This window comes from Gambusia affinis, linkage group LG20 (genome assembly GCF_019740435.1).
Source record: "Gambusia affinis linkage group LG20, SWU_Gaff_1.0, whole genome shotgun sequence".
NCBI classification, from domain to species: Eukaryota; Metazoa; Chordata; class Actinopteri; order Cyprinodontiformes; family Poeciliidae; genus Gambusia; species Gambusia affinis.
The window spans coordinates 20,758,594-20,774,703 of record NC_057887.1 but is presented as its reverse complement, the minus strand read 5'-3'; the positions used below and the strand labels follow the sequence as shown (position 1 = coordinate 20,774,703).

Here is a 16,110-nt window from a genome sequence, read left to right as displayed (position 1 = left end):
AGTTACTGATGTCTCTGGTTGTTAAAAAAAAACTGAATTTAAAAAAAGTTGCTAGAAAATTGGCTTGACTTGAGTCATCAGTTAGCGATGCTAGCTGTAAACTTACATGTAGAGCATCCTGCCTCTGATCACTTTGAGGTTCTCAAACACAGAAAGGTTGCTCCATTCCTGTGGCCAGGCGTCGATGTACAAATAACCTGCAAACAAAAAATCACAACAACACTGAAGACTTTTGAGTGGCTTTGTCCAGCAACTTTAAAGGTTTTGCAGGTAAAAGCCAAACATGCCTGCAATCTCCTCCAGCTTCCTGAAGCCCTTCAGCTGCTGCAGAGTCAGACCGGATGAGTTGGTCACAGGGTCCCTGATGAAGACAAAGAGACAACAAAAAGATAGAAATATCCTTTATTTGAAATAGATTCACAAAGATAGAATATGAAAAAAAATTAATGTTATACAGAAAGGGCAACATTTCAACATAAATAGTCCAGAGCAAGGTGTAACTGAGTGGTTTATTTAAAAAAATATAAGAAAAATAAACACTTTTATTATACTATAATGTCAGAAATAAAAACGTTTCCAGTTACTAAATGTCTACACTGCAAAAACACAATAAGTTTTGTCGACCATAACTAGACTTGAAATAAAACAAAACTAACTAACAAGTAACTTCAGCAAGAAATATGAACTTGTTTTCCTTAATATAGATGAACACGTCCTAGTTTCACTGGCAGATTACCTCACAATGAACTGGCACTCCGCCGTTACCTAGCAACGCCAGGCAAGCCAAACCCGTCACCTAGCAACCCAATTCTAGTTCCACTGGCAGATTATTTCCCTTTTTCATCAACATTAAAGAATTATTCACTTAAAACAAGCTGCTATATGTCACTGAAAGTTACTTGTAAATTAGATTTGTTCTAAGAACCAAAAATCCTTGGTAAGATTTTGAGTTTTTGCAGTGCATTTTCAACAGTAAATAATATTTTCCAAATTCAATCAAACAGAATACACTTTATTACTTTTTACCAATATTTATTTGCCTTTATGCAACCAGATACTCTAAACTTTTGCAACTGAAGGTGAGAAAATAAAAGTTTAGATCGCACTTTATTGCAAAACTGAAATTTCAAGGACGTTTTATGGAAATCAAGCACTTTTCCAAACCTTGAGAACAAGCATTTTCAAGCAAGTGAGGGACATCCTTGCTCTCCTCAATCACAGCCGTTTTCATTTCTGGTACTCACTGATAAAATCAGTTTCATTTCATGACTAGTCGTGGTGTTTTTGTGCCCTACCTGGCGAAGCTCTGAGCGCGGAAAGCCAGGCTTCCGAAGATCTTGGAACACTTGGTGAACTGACCCACATTAGCAGACGTTACCACGGTAACGCTGTGGTTGTCCACGACGCCCAGGTTGTCCGTACCGAAACTGTGGCAATCTGTGGCAAAAGGTCAATGTCAGCCAGTTAGAGAGAAAAAAAATTAAATCCAAGCAGATTCACAGAAACAACGATGACAAACGTCTGTAAAGATTTTTGATCTTTTTGACACTTTTAATCTTTTTTTTTTCTTTGGTTGAGGCAAAGTGCGTTTGAAAAGTTATTCCAGCTGGAAGGATTTTTGTTCTTATACTTTTGTCACAATGCGCAAAATTGGGTAGCAACATTTACTTGAGTTTCTCTCGAGGAAAAATTTACTTTTATGATCATTTTTACTTCTTTGTCCTTTTGAGTAGATTTATTATGAAGTATTTCTACTTTTACATGAGTAAAATTTCTGGATTTTCTACCCACTGAATGAAAAACAAACATGTTTTCACCAGAAATAGACACGCACCTGCAGTTTTTATTAAAGCTTCAGAAATTTTTTATTGAAAGAAATTGACTAGGAAAATTTTTCTTTTGCCTGATTTAGTTATTTTTTTTGTTACTTATATGAATTACTGTCATTTTGGTCTTTAAAATACCAAAATTTACACTTCACTTTATACCTTGATCTGCCTGTTTATGTAATTTTTAAATGTTAGACGATTGAAAACTTGATCAGTTACTCAGTACTTGAGTAGATTTTTTACCAAATACTTTTTACTCTTATTTCTTGGATGGTTACGTTTTACTTCAGTAAAATATGTAGAAGTAGAGATACTCTTACTTGAGTACAATTTAATAAGTTATTGTTTGAAGTTATTGCTGTAACCAACAATTATTTTAAATGTTGATTATTCTGATGATTAATTGGAATATAAACATGGAACATTCTGCTGATTTTTCACTTAAGCCATTTTTATACAATAATAGAAATACATTAAAAGATGCAAGTAAACGAGTAATTAGTTTGCTTTGACAAAATAAACATCCCTTTACTGAGTACTTAATTATTTGTAGCAAAAAATGAATCTACAGCTAAATAAATAATTGTAATTTAAACATGTGAAAAGTTCAAACCTTTCTGCTTGATTATATTTTGATTCAAACAATTAATAATTGAATAGCAAAAGATGCTTAATTAAATTCACAGAATTTAAACAATGTGAAGCTAAAATTTTGCCACTTGAAGAGTTTTGTGTGGAACATATTTCCAAACAATTAAGATTTTTCTTTAATCTTTAAAAAAATTATATATTTTTGTACATTTTATCTCAGTAGCTGATCCATTTTTGAGTTTCAAATTATTTTACTTATAACATGGGGAAAATGTCTTTTTATTAATGAAATAATCTGCCAGTGGAACGAGATCTGGGTTGCTAGGTAACGGGCTGGGTTTGCATGGTGTTGCTAGGTAACGCCGGAATGCCAGTTACTTGTGAAATAAGTCAAGTCATCTGCCAGTGGAACTACATATACCTTTATCAATATTAAGGAATAATTTACTTTAAACAAGCTTCTATGTCTAACTAGAAAGTTACTTATTAGTTAGTTTTGTCTTTTTCAAGTGTGCCAATATATCTGCACTAGAAATTACACCAAAAATATTTGGCAGGATTTTGTCTTTTTGCTGTTTGCCAAATACTTTTTCACTCAAATAGTTTCTTAGACGGCTGCTTTTCAGTTTTACTGGAATAAAATTTGAAATCTTGCTTGAGCTCATGATTTTTTCCACTCTACCGACGAGTGTTAGCAACACAATGCATTAGCGTCCCACCTTTGACGCAGTCAGCTTCACACTTTTCGCATTTCTGCGTCTCGGTGCCGTCCGGCTGCTTGATGATGACTTCCTTGTTGGATCGGGGACAGTTCAAAGTGCAGGCCACTTCCATGGCCAGGTAGTTATCTGAACAGAGAGAGAGACAGAGTTCAAAGGGCAACCCAGAGTCTCTGAGTGTCTTGAGCTGGATTTCTCATCTCAGTGCGTACAGGGACACGTCTTGACGCAGGTGGCTCCAAAGCTCAACTTCTTGTTGGGGTTGGGTTTGCTCTGGTAGGTGACGGGGTCGTAGAAGTTGGGTGGGGGGCAATTCTCTTTGCACATCCCGCTGTCGTTGAAGTGACGGCATGCCTAAGAAGAAGAAGAAGAAGACGGGGGAGACGTTCAGTACTGGCTGCAGAAATAAAACAGAAAGAGTGAAGATGGCGTCATTTACCAAACAGTCCGAGTCTCTGGGTCCGGTGCACCCGGCCGCACACTGCGTGTGACAGCAGTCGTTAGGAAGAGGACCTTTGCATCGCTGACAGCCAGACGCACAGTTTATTCTGGTCACTTTGAACAAGGGGAAAATCAAGGAAAAAAGAAACAGTTTCATCACCCATTTGTTAAAATATTGAAGCTTCGCCATCAACAAGCATTTGTGGTCTAGTTTCTAGTCCAAATATCTCAGTACACCGGAAATAAGAAAACTAACTTACAAGTAACTTTTCAGCAAAATATAGGATCTTGTATTAAGTCAATAATTCCTTAACATTGATTATTTCACAATCAACTGGAACTCTGTCGTTACCTAGCAACACCAGGAAAGCCAAACCCGTTACCTAGCAACCCAGTTCCAGTTCCACTGACAGATTATTTCACTTGTAGCAATACATCTTTCCCATGTTTTGGAAGAAATAATAAGCTCATTAAACTAGTATTTTCCATTAACGTTAAGGAACTATTGACTTAGAACAAGCTACTATATGTTGCTGAAAATGTATTTTTAAGTCCTTTTGTCTCCATTCAAGTTAAGATATTTGCTCTAGAAATTAGACTAAAAATACTTGGTCAGAGTTTAGTTTTAACAGTGAAGACTGACGATAGAAACTCACGTGTTTGACAGTCCTGCTCGGTTTCCCCCCAGCAGCTCTTCCCACACGTAGGATGACATTTTGGACCTGAACCGGAGAAAAACAAGCAACGACGGAAAAATGAGCTCATAATTATCACAGTTTCAACAAAAAGAAAAAACAGATTCTGCAACGTTTCTCAGCCGATCACTGAGAAACGATACTAGAGTAGCAGAAGAAAACAGAAAGTCACAGGATAATGTATCAACCTGCCAGGACGTTTGATAAAAAGTACTATAAAAAACAAAGCGAATGTCAGATGAAAGAAGTAAAAAGTCCCAAAAGATGGTAGGTTAATACAAAACGTTGAAAAAGATGCTGGATTAACATGTAAACCAAGAAAGACGTCAAAGACGGAAAACTAAAATGAACTGGTTTTACAAGTTGTGGCTTACAGAAGGGCTGAAACGATTAATCAAATTATTCGTGATTAATTGATTACAGAAACAATTGTCGACTAATTTAGTATTTGATTAACTGGAGCATTCAGACTCAACAAGAGTTTTTCTAGAAAATTAGTGACTTTTCAAACAGAAATTTCTGAACATATTTTTTTACATCAAAATTCAATTTTTTTCTGAATTTTTTAAGTCAAAATTTCAGAGTTTTTTCTAGCAAAATCTTGACTTTCAAACTCAGAATATTAATGTTTGTTTCTATGAATTTTTATATAAAAATTTAACTTTTCCAAAAAATGTTTTAATCAAAAACTCTGAGATCTTCATTAAGTTAGTTTCTAGCAGATTTCTGACTTTTTAAAGTTTTTGGCAGAGATTCACTATTTTTTTTCTGCCTACAAAGGCCCTAATCGTCTCGGTGTTTCACTGCAGGAGGATGATTGTTAGCGGCTCACAGTTGGGAGCTCGGGCCTGCAGGCGGTGCGGTTTGGTGTTCTGTTCGTCCAGAGTGTCTCTCCATATGATGTTTTCCGGGTCCGGGAAGCACAACTGGGGGTTCCCCAAAATAGACACTCCGCCCAACAGGATCTCTGCAGGACAAACGACACCAGAACCATCAGACGTGACTTTTCAAATCTTACAGTGAACATAAACAAACACGGGTCACACAGACGACCTTTGAGGCTACGAAGCCGCAGCGTCTTCAGCCCCTGATTGTCCAGCACAGCCAGCGAATAGTTGGAGTTGTAAAAATGGCTTCCTCTTATGATCCGAAGGTTGTCCAAAGGCACCAGGCTCACCGAGACATGAGCAATGAGTACATAACCCTGCACCTCTACGATTTCCTGTGGAGTGAGACGACAGACAGGAAGACTTACTAAAAAACTAAATACAATCTGAAAACATTTCTTCCATTTTTGATAAGATGTTCAGAGAAATCAGCTGATGACTTGAACTGACTGCATTTGAAAGCTAAAAGTTTGATCTGTTTTTCCAAGCATTGAACACACCATACACTTGTTAGCTCAGGCTAACAACAACACTCTGTGTTCAGTATGGAGCTAACAAAGCTAACGCTTATCAATTATAAGCTAGAGACATTATTAGTTAATTACGTTTCTTCCTCAAGTGTAGCTGGATTCTTCACCACAACATATTAGCTACCCTCTTTTTAGGAGTTTTTTTAAAAAACCTTTTTTTTTTAAATCAGGTATTAATAAAGTTATTCAAACACCTAGCTCCATTAGCATAACAAGTGGTAAAGCTAATGTTAACTTGGCATTTTTTGGCTAACTGAGTTAAAGAGGGTCGACATTCTTTATGGAAAACACAGACCGACACTGGCAGCAATGCTAACAGTGCTAATTGTGCTAAATGCTAATAGCATTTAGCATGGAGAGTTTCTACAGAGTCCAATTATAGCCTACCAAAAGCAACTTAAAACATATCTGCCAGGTACGGGAACATGTTGGGGCCATATTTTTAAAAAAGCTTAAAAAAAAAATTACTTCAGAAAACTTGGAAATTTCTGAGGTCAGAAAGTCGAAAATTTGAAAGATAAAAATCTGAAATTTTGAAATTTATCTCAGAAATTTTCTAGAAAAAACTTGGACATTTCTGATTCAATAAAATTTTACATTTTCTAGAAAAAAAATCTGAAAGATAAATTTCAGAAATTTTCTAGAAAAAACGTAAAATTTTTAATTTGCTAGAACAAAAAAATTTAAGAAAGATTCTAGAAAATATATGAAAGTTTTTTAATTCAAAAAGCAGAAATTCAGAAAGAAAGAAATTCAGACGTTTTGAAAATCAGAAATTTTCTAGGAAAATTTTCTAAAAGTTGAGTTCAGAAAGTAAAATTTACCAGAAAATTTCAGATTCATCTCAGAAAGTTCCTAGAACAATAAATAGGTAATTCCAAAGTTCCAACACTAGTGAAAAATATATAGTTTTGAAAATCATAACATTTTCAAAAGTAAAACATTTTATACTTTTCAAACTTTGAGAACCTCAAAGATTAATATAAAATATATAAAATTCTGACTTTTTTGGCTGAAATTTACCTTTTTTAAATCCATGAACAATGGTTCTAATATGTACAAATCTGCTGTGGGATGATTTTTTTGTTTCTTAAAGACTCGAAGTACCTTCAGGAAGGAGAGGTCCGGGTTCCCGCTCAGGTGTGTGATCTCCAGGTTGCCGTGGACGACCTGGCAGCCGGTGTAGAGCAGCCTCAGGGTCTCGTAGTGATTTTCCAGGCTGGAGGGAAGAGCTAGCTTCATGTCCGTTCCCAGGCAAACTGCAACACACAGACATCATGACCACAGATCGATGAGACACAGATTGATGTTTACTGGAAAATGTAAAACAAAAACCCGCAGAACATTTAAAATGACCGATGGACTAGTCAAATCCTTTATTTTCTGTTCCAGAAACACAAACTGAAAGTGATAGTTTTTAATTTTAACTTGGGTCTGCATGTCTTCAGTAAACTATGAAACTGTGATGATAATAAGACGATGATATTGATTATATCAACTCCCAGGCGGCTAACTTTGATCTTTCTACACACAGTCAGCATGAGGGACGTGAAGAAATGTTGGAGTCCATCCAAATCTGACGAATATATAACTAATATAAAGACTGTGAATCTCTGACAGTCTGAATATAAACCAAATTATCCATCCACCCATTTTCTGTTCGCCCTTCGTCCCTAATGGAGTCAGGAGGGTTGCTGGTTCCTCTTCAGCTACGGTCCGGGCGAGAGGTGGGGGTCACCCTGGACAGGTCACCAGTCTGTCACAGGGCAACACAGAGACAACAGGACACACAACCATTCACACACACACTCACACCTAGGGAGAATTTAGAGAGCCCAATTAACCTGACAGTCATGTTTTTGGACTGTGGGAGGAACCCGGAGAACCGGAGAGAACCCACCATGCACAGGGAGAACATGCAAACTCCATGCAGAAAGATCCCGGCCGGGAATCGAACCTAAACCAAATCATATATCTGAAAAAACACACAGATTGTATGGGAGGAGGAACAAGGAAAAATGATGAAAACTGACCAGTTTTCCGTCTGTAGTGGATGTGTACATATATATAAAAACACACATAATAACCCGATTGGTTCCATATTATGTTCTTCTCTTCTCTTGGTCCGTCTGAACGGCCGTTGTCTAAATCGGGTGTAGCGCAGCGGGATGGAGGGGGGGGGAGTTTATCGGTTTGTCCAAATATATTTCTGGCACTGGCTGCATCGCACTGGAAACATAATATCCAACTATTCACTGCAGCCATGTGCCGCCGCTGACGCCTCGCTCTCTCACATGCTAACAAAGCGACTGGCATTGTTACAGCCTGCTACGGTTAGCATGCATCCATCGCTGCCTCTGCAGAACAGAGTCACTGCAGAACAGAGTCACTGCAGGAAGGCCGTGTTTGAGAGCACAGATTCCCCACACAGGGTCACACGCTGCGCAGCATTCAGGGTCAGGCAGCACTGCAATCCTCTGGGGCTTTTGAAGATGCATAGCTGCCATGCCTGAGCAGGCAGTCACTCAGTGGACAGTCCCTCCTCTTTGGAGGTTATAAATGACTTCCTCTGGCAACAATCCCTCAACAGTCGGCCCGCTTTTCTATCTGGAGCCCCTCACCCTCCCACCACTGCAAAGGAGGAAGTATTTGACACTGCAAAACATTAAACCTAAGCAGTTTTGGTCTAAATGTAAAGGAAATAAATTAGTTCACTTGGAATAAAAACAAAACTAAAGTGACACTTTAGTAAAATATAGTAACTTGTTTTCACTAAAAAGAACTAGTTCATTTCACTTAAAACCTGAAACAATCTGCCAGTGGAACTAGTACGTTTTCCATCAATAATAATTGATCATTTAATTTAAATGAGTTACTTTTTTATAGCAAGTTTAGAATTTTTTCTGGAAATTTTTATATCAAAATTCCACATTTTTCATAAAATTTTTAAATTAAAATTTTGAGATTTGGATTCATCTCAAAATTTCTATTTTTTCTCTAACAAATTTTTGACTTTCCAAATAGAAATTTCTACATTTTTTCTACAATATTTTAAAAACATAATAATTTGCCAGTGGAACCACAACTGGGTTGCTAGGTGACGGGCTGGGCCTGGCTGGCGTTGCTAGGCAACGGTGGAATGCCAGTTCATTGTGAAATAATACTTTTTTTCCATCGATATTAAGGAACTATTGCTTTATAAGAAGCTATATCTTGCTGAAAACTTACTTTTAAGTTAGTTTTGTTTTATTTCAAGTGTTTTAAAATAGTTGGACAAGAAAATGAACCAAAAATATTAGCATGTTTTGCAGTTTTCCACTCGTTCTGCATAAAATATCCACATTTTGCTCATGAAAATACAGAGTGCAGCTGAATTCTGTTGTTCTCTAATAAGTGAAATAATCTGCCAGTAGAAGTATATCTTGCTGAAATGTTAGGTTTAAATGAGTTTAGTTTTACTTTAAGCACTAAGAAATTTCAACAGGAAACAAAACCAAACGTACTTGGTAAAATGTGTATTTTGTGCAGTGGACTCTGTTTGATGTGTCGGTGATGTGTAAAGCTTCATTTGTGACGCCTCAGCGCTCACTGCATGTCTACTTTGCTAGTAGCGGTTTCCCAATAAAGCAGAAATTAGAGCCATATTAGAGTCTGGCAGCCGACTGCAGCAGCAAACAGTCTGTGATTAGCGGCGCGTCTGCCAAACACACACACCCAGTAGCTGCAGCTGACGTCAAAGAACAACTTAAACTTCTTGTTCGTCGGCTTGTTCGGTGAAGTCATCGTGGAAAATCATTTTTGCATGTTCAGCCAAGACGAGAGCACCGCTTTTGTTTTTAATTATTTTTATCAAGGTGGATGTGAGAAAGATTGTGACACAGAGTCAAACAGACAAAAATAATCCTGGGATTAGGAGAAAAAAAGCAGAATTTCCCACATTTCTAAAAAAGCGTGTGTGTCTCCAGTTTTGGGCTTAACCTTCCTTTATGCCGTCACTGTTTGCTCTCCAAAAGTCTCTCAGCAACGCCTGGGGGTTTTATGCGGCTTTGTGAGGAGGTGCCCACTCTGCCGAAAATACCCCCTCGCCTTTATCGCTCACTGTGTCCTGATTGTCCGCCGTCACGTCGCTAAAATATTCCCACTGCGCTCAGGTCAGTCGACCCAAACTCGTTCCACCGCTCCTCCTGTCAGATTTGTTGCCTAACTCTTTCAGACAGAGTAACCTCCCAGAAACTGCTCTGGAAGTTTCCACTTCTTGTTTCAAAAGTTTTCTGCTTGGCCAGGATTTTTGATCTCATTGGGATTTTACAGGTTAAATAAAAGATACATAAACAAAGTTTGCTTGTGTTTTGTTTCTTATGGAATAGGATTTAGGCTACACATTTAAAAAAAAATAAATTCAGACTTTTCTTGCAGAATTTTATCTCGTCTCATAATTTTTTCACAGAATCACGACTTTAATCTTCTGAGATTAAAAGTCAGAATTTTGAGTTTAAGGAGTAAAGTTTCAACATTTGTTGCATTTCCAGCTGTGGTTGGTTGCTTCCACATTGCATTGAGTCAAACGAGTGAAACCAATTGAAAAATCTGTTCCCCTCCTGGCCTGTGGGGGCGCTGCACCAAGAACTCCTGAAGGAAACGACACAAAAACCTCTGATGAAGATACAAAAGGTAAACAAAAATGGAGTAGCCTCAGATTTGAACAGTTCCTCCTTTTTTTGCCAAAGACCAAAAATACTTTCTCCAGCTAGTCGTAGCCTGGTGCGTTTGTTTTGGCTGTATTTACCCAGAATGCCCTGGGCTGTAGTTCACTTCCTGCTTTTGGAGCGGTTTCTAGTCCGTTTGGCGTTCACATGTGTGTTCAAACCAAACAAGAGTTCACTTCAACAAAACCAACACCGAAGATTTTTTGCAGACCAGAGTTTGCATTTCTGGTCTGCATCAGAGTTCGACTGTGAACTTTCTATAGTTCAGTTAAAGTGAACTAAATAGGGCTGGTGTGAATGCTTTGGATACAATCGCTCTTAGTTCTGTTTCACTGAGCTGTCAAATCACCCTGAAATCATTTTAAAGTGATTTGACAGAGCTCAGCGAAACAGAGCGTCTAAATAAATCTGTAAGCACCAATCCGTAAGACAAACTTATATTTGTTCTGGATTCGGTTGTTGAATTACACAATCATTTTGTCTCACTTTTGGTTCCAGGCTGTAACCTGCTTGGTTCACTTCACGTGTGTTTAAGTCTGTTGATTTCATGGAAGGTTTTCTTTGGAGTATAGTCAGCAGCATGTGTGTAAAAACCCAAGAAAGTGGGCAAGTTAAGACATATTTGACCTAAAAAAAATTTAATAAATGTTGAGTAACAAAGAAAATTTCAGAAAGGCCACATTTCAGCTCTTTACTAATAACCCGTCTGGCACTGAAATACTATTTTATGTGTCATCTTTAAAACTGGTTCAGTTATCTGATAAGATTAGACACAACAGGCTCGTCCATTCAGAGTTTCCTCTGTCTGAATGATTCACAGGTCAGAGTCAGGAGAGCAAAACAAAAAGGAAGAATTAATCCTCTGAAAATGAGTGAATGAAATAGCAGCTACAAAATACTGTGAAGTTCTGTAAATGTGGTATTTGAAAACTAATTTTCTTATTGGAATTTTTAATGGCTGGTGTTTCAGCTGCTTTCTGTTCGGGTCTCTTTCCTACTCTGAGCAAACCAGCTCATACTCTGTAAAACCACTGTGTTTATTATTATAAAAGGAGAAAAAAAAACTTTTATTGTTCAAAGAAAAACTCAGATTTCAGCCCCACTTCTGCATATTTTTACTCAAGTTAAAATAAAAAGTAGCCGTCCAAGAAATTATTCAACTAAGAGAAAAAAACGTAGCGAGTAAAATGTTTTCTCAAGTACTGAGAAATTCATCAAATTATCATTTCATACTTAAAGCTTACATAAACAAGAAGATCAAAATATGAAGCTAAGTGGAAATTTTGGTGTTTTAGGGACTAAAATGTCAATAATTCATATTAGTCACAAAAAAAATAACAGAAAAACTCAAAACTTTAACAAAAACTGCAGGTGTGTGTTTCTGTCTGGTGAATGTTTGGTTAAAACATGTTTGTTTTTTATTCGGTGGGAAGAAAATCCAGAAATTTTACTCAAGACAGAGTAGAAATACTTCATAATAAAATCACTCAAGTAAAAGTAATTAGTAAAACGTAGTAAAAAATACTCCTAAAATGCATTTTTTTAACTCAAGTAAATGTAACTGTGTAAACATAACTAGTTATTACCCGATATAAATGATATTTATGGAGGGAAAACTGGAGAATTCAGTATGAATCAGACATCGTTTAGATGTTTGATGTTTTTAAATTACTTTAAATGAAATAAGAACAAAACTGTAAACCCTGATAGTTTCTTGCAAAGGCTAATTCTGCAGTGAGAGTCGTGATTGTGACCTCAGAGGTTGTTTTGCTTGTGACCTGAACTAATGAACTGCATGAAAACTGAAAGCCAGTTTGAAGCCACACCTGCGTGTGGCAGCGCTCCAGTTAGCACAAGGAGTGTGCCTTCACGTTGTTTACCGGAGCCAACGCGGTTGGCGACACAAACGCCGCGCAGCAGCTCCAGTCGTGTGATGCAACCAACAATCAGATCTGCATTCAATCTGCAAAAACAAACCAAACTGATCCAACTGGACTTTCCCTGTCAGATTATCAACTCACAAACAAAATATCTCACTGTGCAGACCTGATCCCTGCAGGATTGGGTCTTGCATAAACTACACAAGCTCATTTCTGGTTGATGATGAAGAAGACAGCAGGTATTGCTCAACAGACCAGCAGAACAGGATTTGTTCTGTACGCAGCGGAGCAACAGATATGAACTTCTTGCTCATTCGCGCCGACGTGCAAAGACGGCAATCACAACAACACACAAAAGATCGCAGCGCCTGAAAACCTCCCGCATTATCCCGTGAAACAAAACGCACAGCTGGACGGATCTGCAGCTGGATTTACACAAGCAGAGTGAAACCAGGACTGGATCTGCAGATAAAAGAGTCTGAGGAAAACACTGGTTATTATTGTTTTACCACGCAGTTTATTGGTTTTTAAGAGTTCGGAACCAATAATCACAAAACGTTAGCCTAGCTGGGAAATTAAAAACAACCTTTTTCATCTGGAAATAGTCCAATATTTGATTTTTCTCAGATTTATCACCAGCTATTAGTATTATGATCCGATTATTTCAATTTTATAAATTTAATCACTTAAAGTGGCAGGATGTAACTTTGTAAAAAATAATATATTTTTAAATATTTGATAAAACTGTCACCATCTTGTGACAATATAATATGAGACAGGTAATCTGTGAAAAGATGAAGCCAGAGGTGCTGATGTCATCTGCAGAAATGTACAGTCAAAAACAACAATCAGCATCAGGAGGAGGGTCTTAGTGCTGTTAATCATGCTCATACACATCCTGCTCAATGTGTTAATGGCAGAGAAACACGTTACTGTTACAGGAAAATTGCTTATTAGCCATAATTGTTGATTATGCTAGCTAGAGTTAGCAGTCCTGGCAGACTCTGCTATTGGGTTAAAGCTGCCTATAGCGTAGCATAGAGCGAGCGGGAGAGTGTGTACATGAGCATGACTGACAGCGATAATACCCTAAAAAACATTTATTTTCTTTAGAAAAGTTCAAACCTGAGGCTTTAAGAAAGTGGATATTTTGCTGCACTAAATGCTACTAATTTTCAACATTAAGACAACTAGAAAACAAGGACAGGAAAAGTTTTTATTGATAAAGCGAGGGAGAGAGAAGTAGGTCATGCTTCCCTGACTGACAAAAAAAAAAGTTTAAAAGTTTTTGCGTCTTTTGTTTGTATTTTTAAAGACGGACCAACTGACACATCATCAGTAGAGCAGGTGTTTGAATTAGCTAATCAATCGCCGCTGTGTTAGCTTAGCTAATAGCAGCGGTAACTAATCAATCAGAACGATCACTTAATAATAGCAAAACAAACATCCGGCCAAAAAACATTAAACTGTAACGAACTGAATGTTCTGCTCTCTGTCTGGGAAATGTTTGCGTGGTTTTTTCGGTCTTGAATCGTAAAACATTCGTGGCTTCGTTGTCAGTTGCTACGACAACGAGTCTGCGCGTGGCGTAGAAAAATACGAGCGGTTCCGAGTTGTTCAACGGTTTTTCTGCCCCCTTTTTCCTCCCTGCACTAAATTCATAACACCTTCACGTCCAGGTTTGAGTTTGTTAACGGGATCGATCCACCGCGGCAACGCGGCCGTGGACGGCACGTCAAAGAATCGTCTTTTTGCCCTGCAGCGTTGTGCGCATGTGCGACGTAAACAACGACATTCACGGAGTCTGTTATGTGTAAGGAGTCGAAAGGGGATGCTGAAATCAAGGCTGTTCTCCATGCTCGGATTTTTTTCAGTCAGAATTTTAAACTTTTGGAGGAAAAGCATCTTTAAATGTTCAAAGACCAAACTGAGCTGCATTACAGCGACCCTACAGCGAAACAGGCGGTGGCAGCGTCATGCTGTGGGGAACTGATGGAGAGATGCACATTTTCTGTTCAGAAACCTAAAGGGTTCCATGTGAGAAAAACAATTTCCTGTTTATTTAGTTAGTATTTCATACAGCTGACAAAAATAATGTAAAAATTTAAATCAGCATGTTATGAAAAAAATAATCGCTCTTTATGTTACAGAAAGATGGTCAGCTGTTTCCATAGAAGAGAAAACTTTTTAGAAAATAAGTTTAACTCATTAATCAGCAACTTAAAATACAAATAAATAAATCCAAATACAAACATCTTTTTCTTTTATTGTGCAAAAGTTTTTCAACCAGAGTGAAAGCGGAAAGTTAATTTCTCCAAAGCAGAGAAGATTTAACTGGTTGAGAATCTGGGTCACAGTTTCAGTGGAAACTGAAACTCTGACCCAAACTGGAGGTCGCCTGACTGGCCCAGTCCAGACTGGTGAGCCTCGGCTCAGAGGAGAGAGAAACCAGTAACTGTGGGAACGCAGAGGGAACCTCGCAGCGTTGCCCAACTCTGGGAACCAGTCGGAGCGTCGCGTTGATCTCCGATGCCAGAAAGATAAACACGACAGGCTGAAGTTCACCAACCAGTTCCTGCTAACAATGCGGTTTTATTTGGATCGACTTCACCTGCTGCTGCTGCTGCTGCCTGTGTTTGTGTTTATGTTTGTGTTTGTGTTTGTGCAGCTTGTTTTGGATGCAGCAGTGGAAGGTTTTGTTTTTTTCCAGCTAGTTGTTAAGCTTTTAATGTTCAACTCTGGACGCTAATAAAAAAATTGACACGTGTAAATCAATAACGTTTGGAAAATAAAAGAGAAAAGATTTAAAAGCTTTCAAATTGATCCGACTCGGCACAATATCGACTTTTCTGATTCAGTCCATGCAAAAGTTGAGATGTGCTGCTTTATTTTTACTCCATAAATATATCACTTTCTAAAAATGACTAAAGGAGGATATTCTGCAGATGCATTTCCAGCAAAAATGTCAAAAACAACAGAAATCAGGAATATTTAGGACTACATCCAATACAATATGCAATTACTCAATAAAATCCTTGATAAATTAAAATTAGTTCAATATTTTCCATGTGGATCATTTATTGTTTTTCTCTTTTCTACCAGAAACTGGATGGAAGGATAATTTTGTTGACAGAGGTTTCATAATTCATTTTAATTATTGTTTTCTTTATTTACTTTTGTATATTTAAAATTATTTCCAGCTCCAGTGTTACAAAAACATTAAAATTAAAAGTTTATTGGTCTTTTATTGAACGTGGTCTCAAAACAAAAATACTGTTTTATTTTTCTAATCAGCAGCTTGAGATGCTAATGTTATTTTATAAATACGTCTAAATTTAATAATGTGAGAAAACATCCAGCAGAACTAGTTATTGTGACACAATGAAGTGATTTTATGAAACAGACCAACACAACGTCACAAACCATTTAAAAATGGAAAGTAAAAACTTAAATCTGAAGAAAGGTTCGTTAATTTTGTATTCAGAAAATACTTGGAGGTGCCTTAAGCTATTACTTCCCCTACTTTGCACATCTAAATATAAAATATTTTGATAATTATTCATCAGACTGGATGGAGAGAATATTTAGGAAATTATTTTTAAGTTTTGCAGCAGATGATCAACTCTAACTGGTCATTTCTAGAGTCTTTAGCCAAACTTTAACCTTTAACTGTGTTTTGTTGCTCAAGAACAGCATCTTCAATTATGAGAATATGTATCATCCAGTTTTTAAAAAACAACAATAAATTATCAAAATTTAAATTATTGAGCTTGTTTTAACTCATAATGCAATTAAAAGATTTATTGCAGCAGATAAAATCCTAGAAAAAAAT

The 16,110-nt window shown here is 37.3% G+C and overlaps 1 protein-coding gene across 1 annotated transcript in view; it reads right to left on the bottom strand.

The window, feature by feature from the left end:
• erbb2 (erb-b2 receptor tyrosine kinase 2) overlaps positions 1 to 16,110 on the bottom strand; it is a 30,853-nt gene that overhangs the window by 13,637 nt on the left and 1,106 nt on the right. The window contains exons 2-11 of the mRNA XM_044103299.1: positions 6,800 to 6,951; positions 5,329 to 5,497; positions 5,108 to 5,242; positions 4,237 to 4,302; positions 3,579 to 3,694; positions 3,352 to 3,493; positions 3,140 to 3,268; positions 1,296 to 1,437; positions 288 to 361; positions 107 to 197 (exon numbers count right to left, since the gene is read on the bottom strand). Of these exons, the coding sequence (XP_043959234.1) occupies positions 107 to 197; positions 288 to 361; positions 1,296 to 1,437; positions 3,140 to 3,268; positions 3,352 to 3,493; positions 3,579 to 3,694; positions 4,237 to 4,302; positions 5,108 to 5,242; positions 5,329 to 5,497; positions 6,800 to 6,951 (1,216 nt within the window). The remainder of the gene's footprint in view (positions 1 to 106; positions 198 to 287; positions 362 to 1,295; positions 1,438 to 3,139; positions 3,269 to 3,351; positions 3,494 to 3,578; positions 3,695 to 4,236; positions 4,303 to 5,107; positions 5,243 to 5,328; positions 5,498 to 6,799; positions 6,952 to 16,110) is intronic.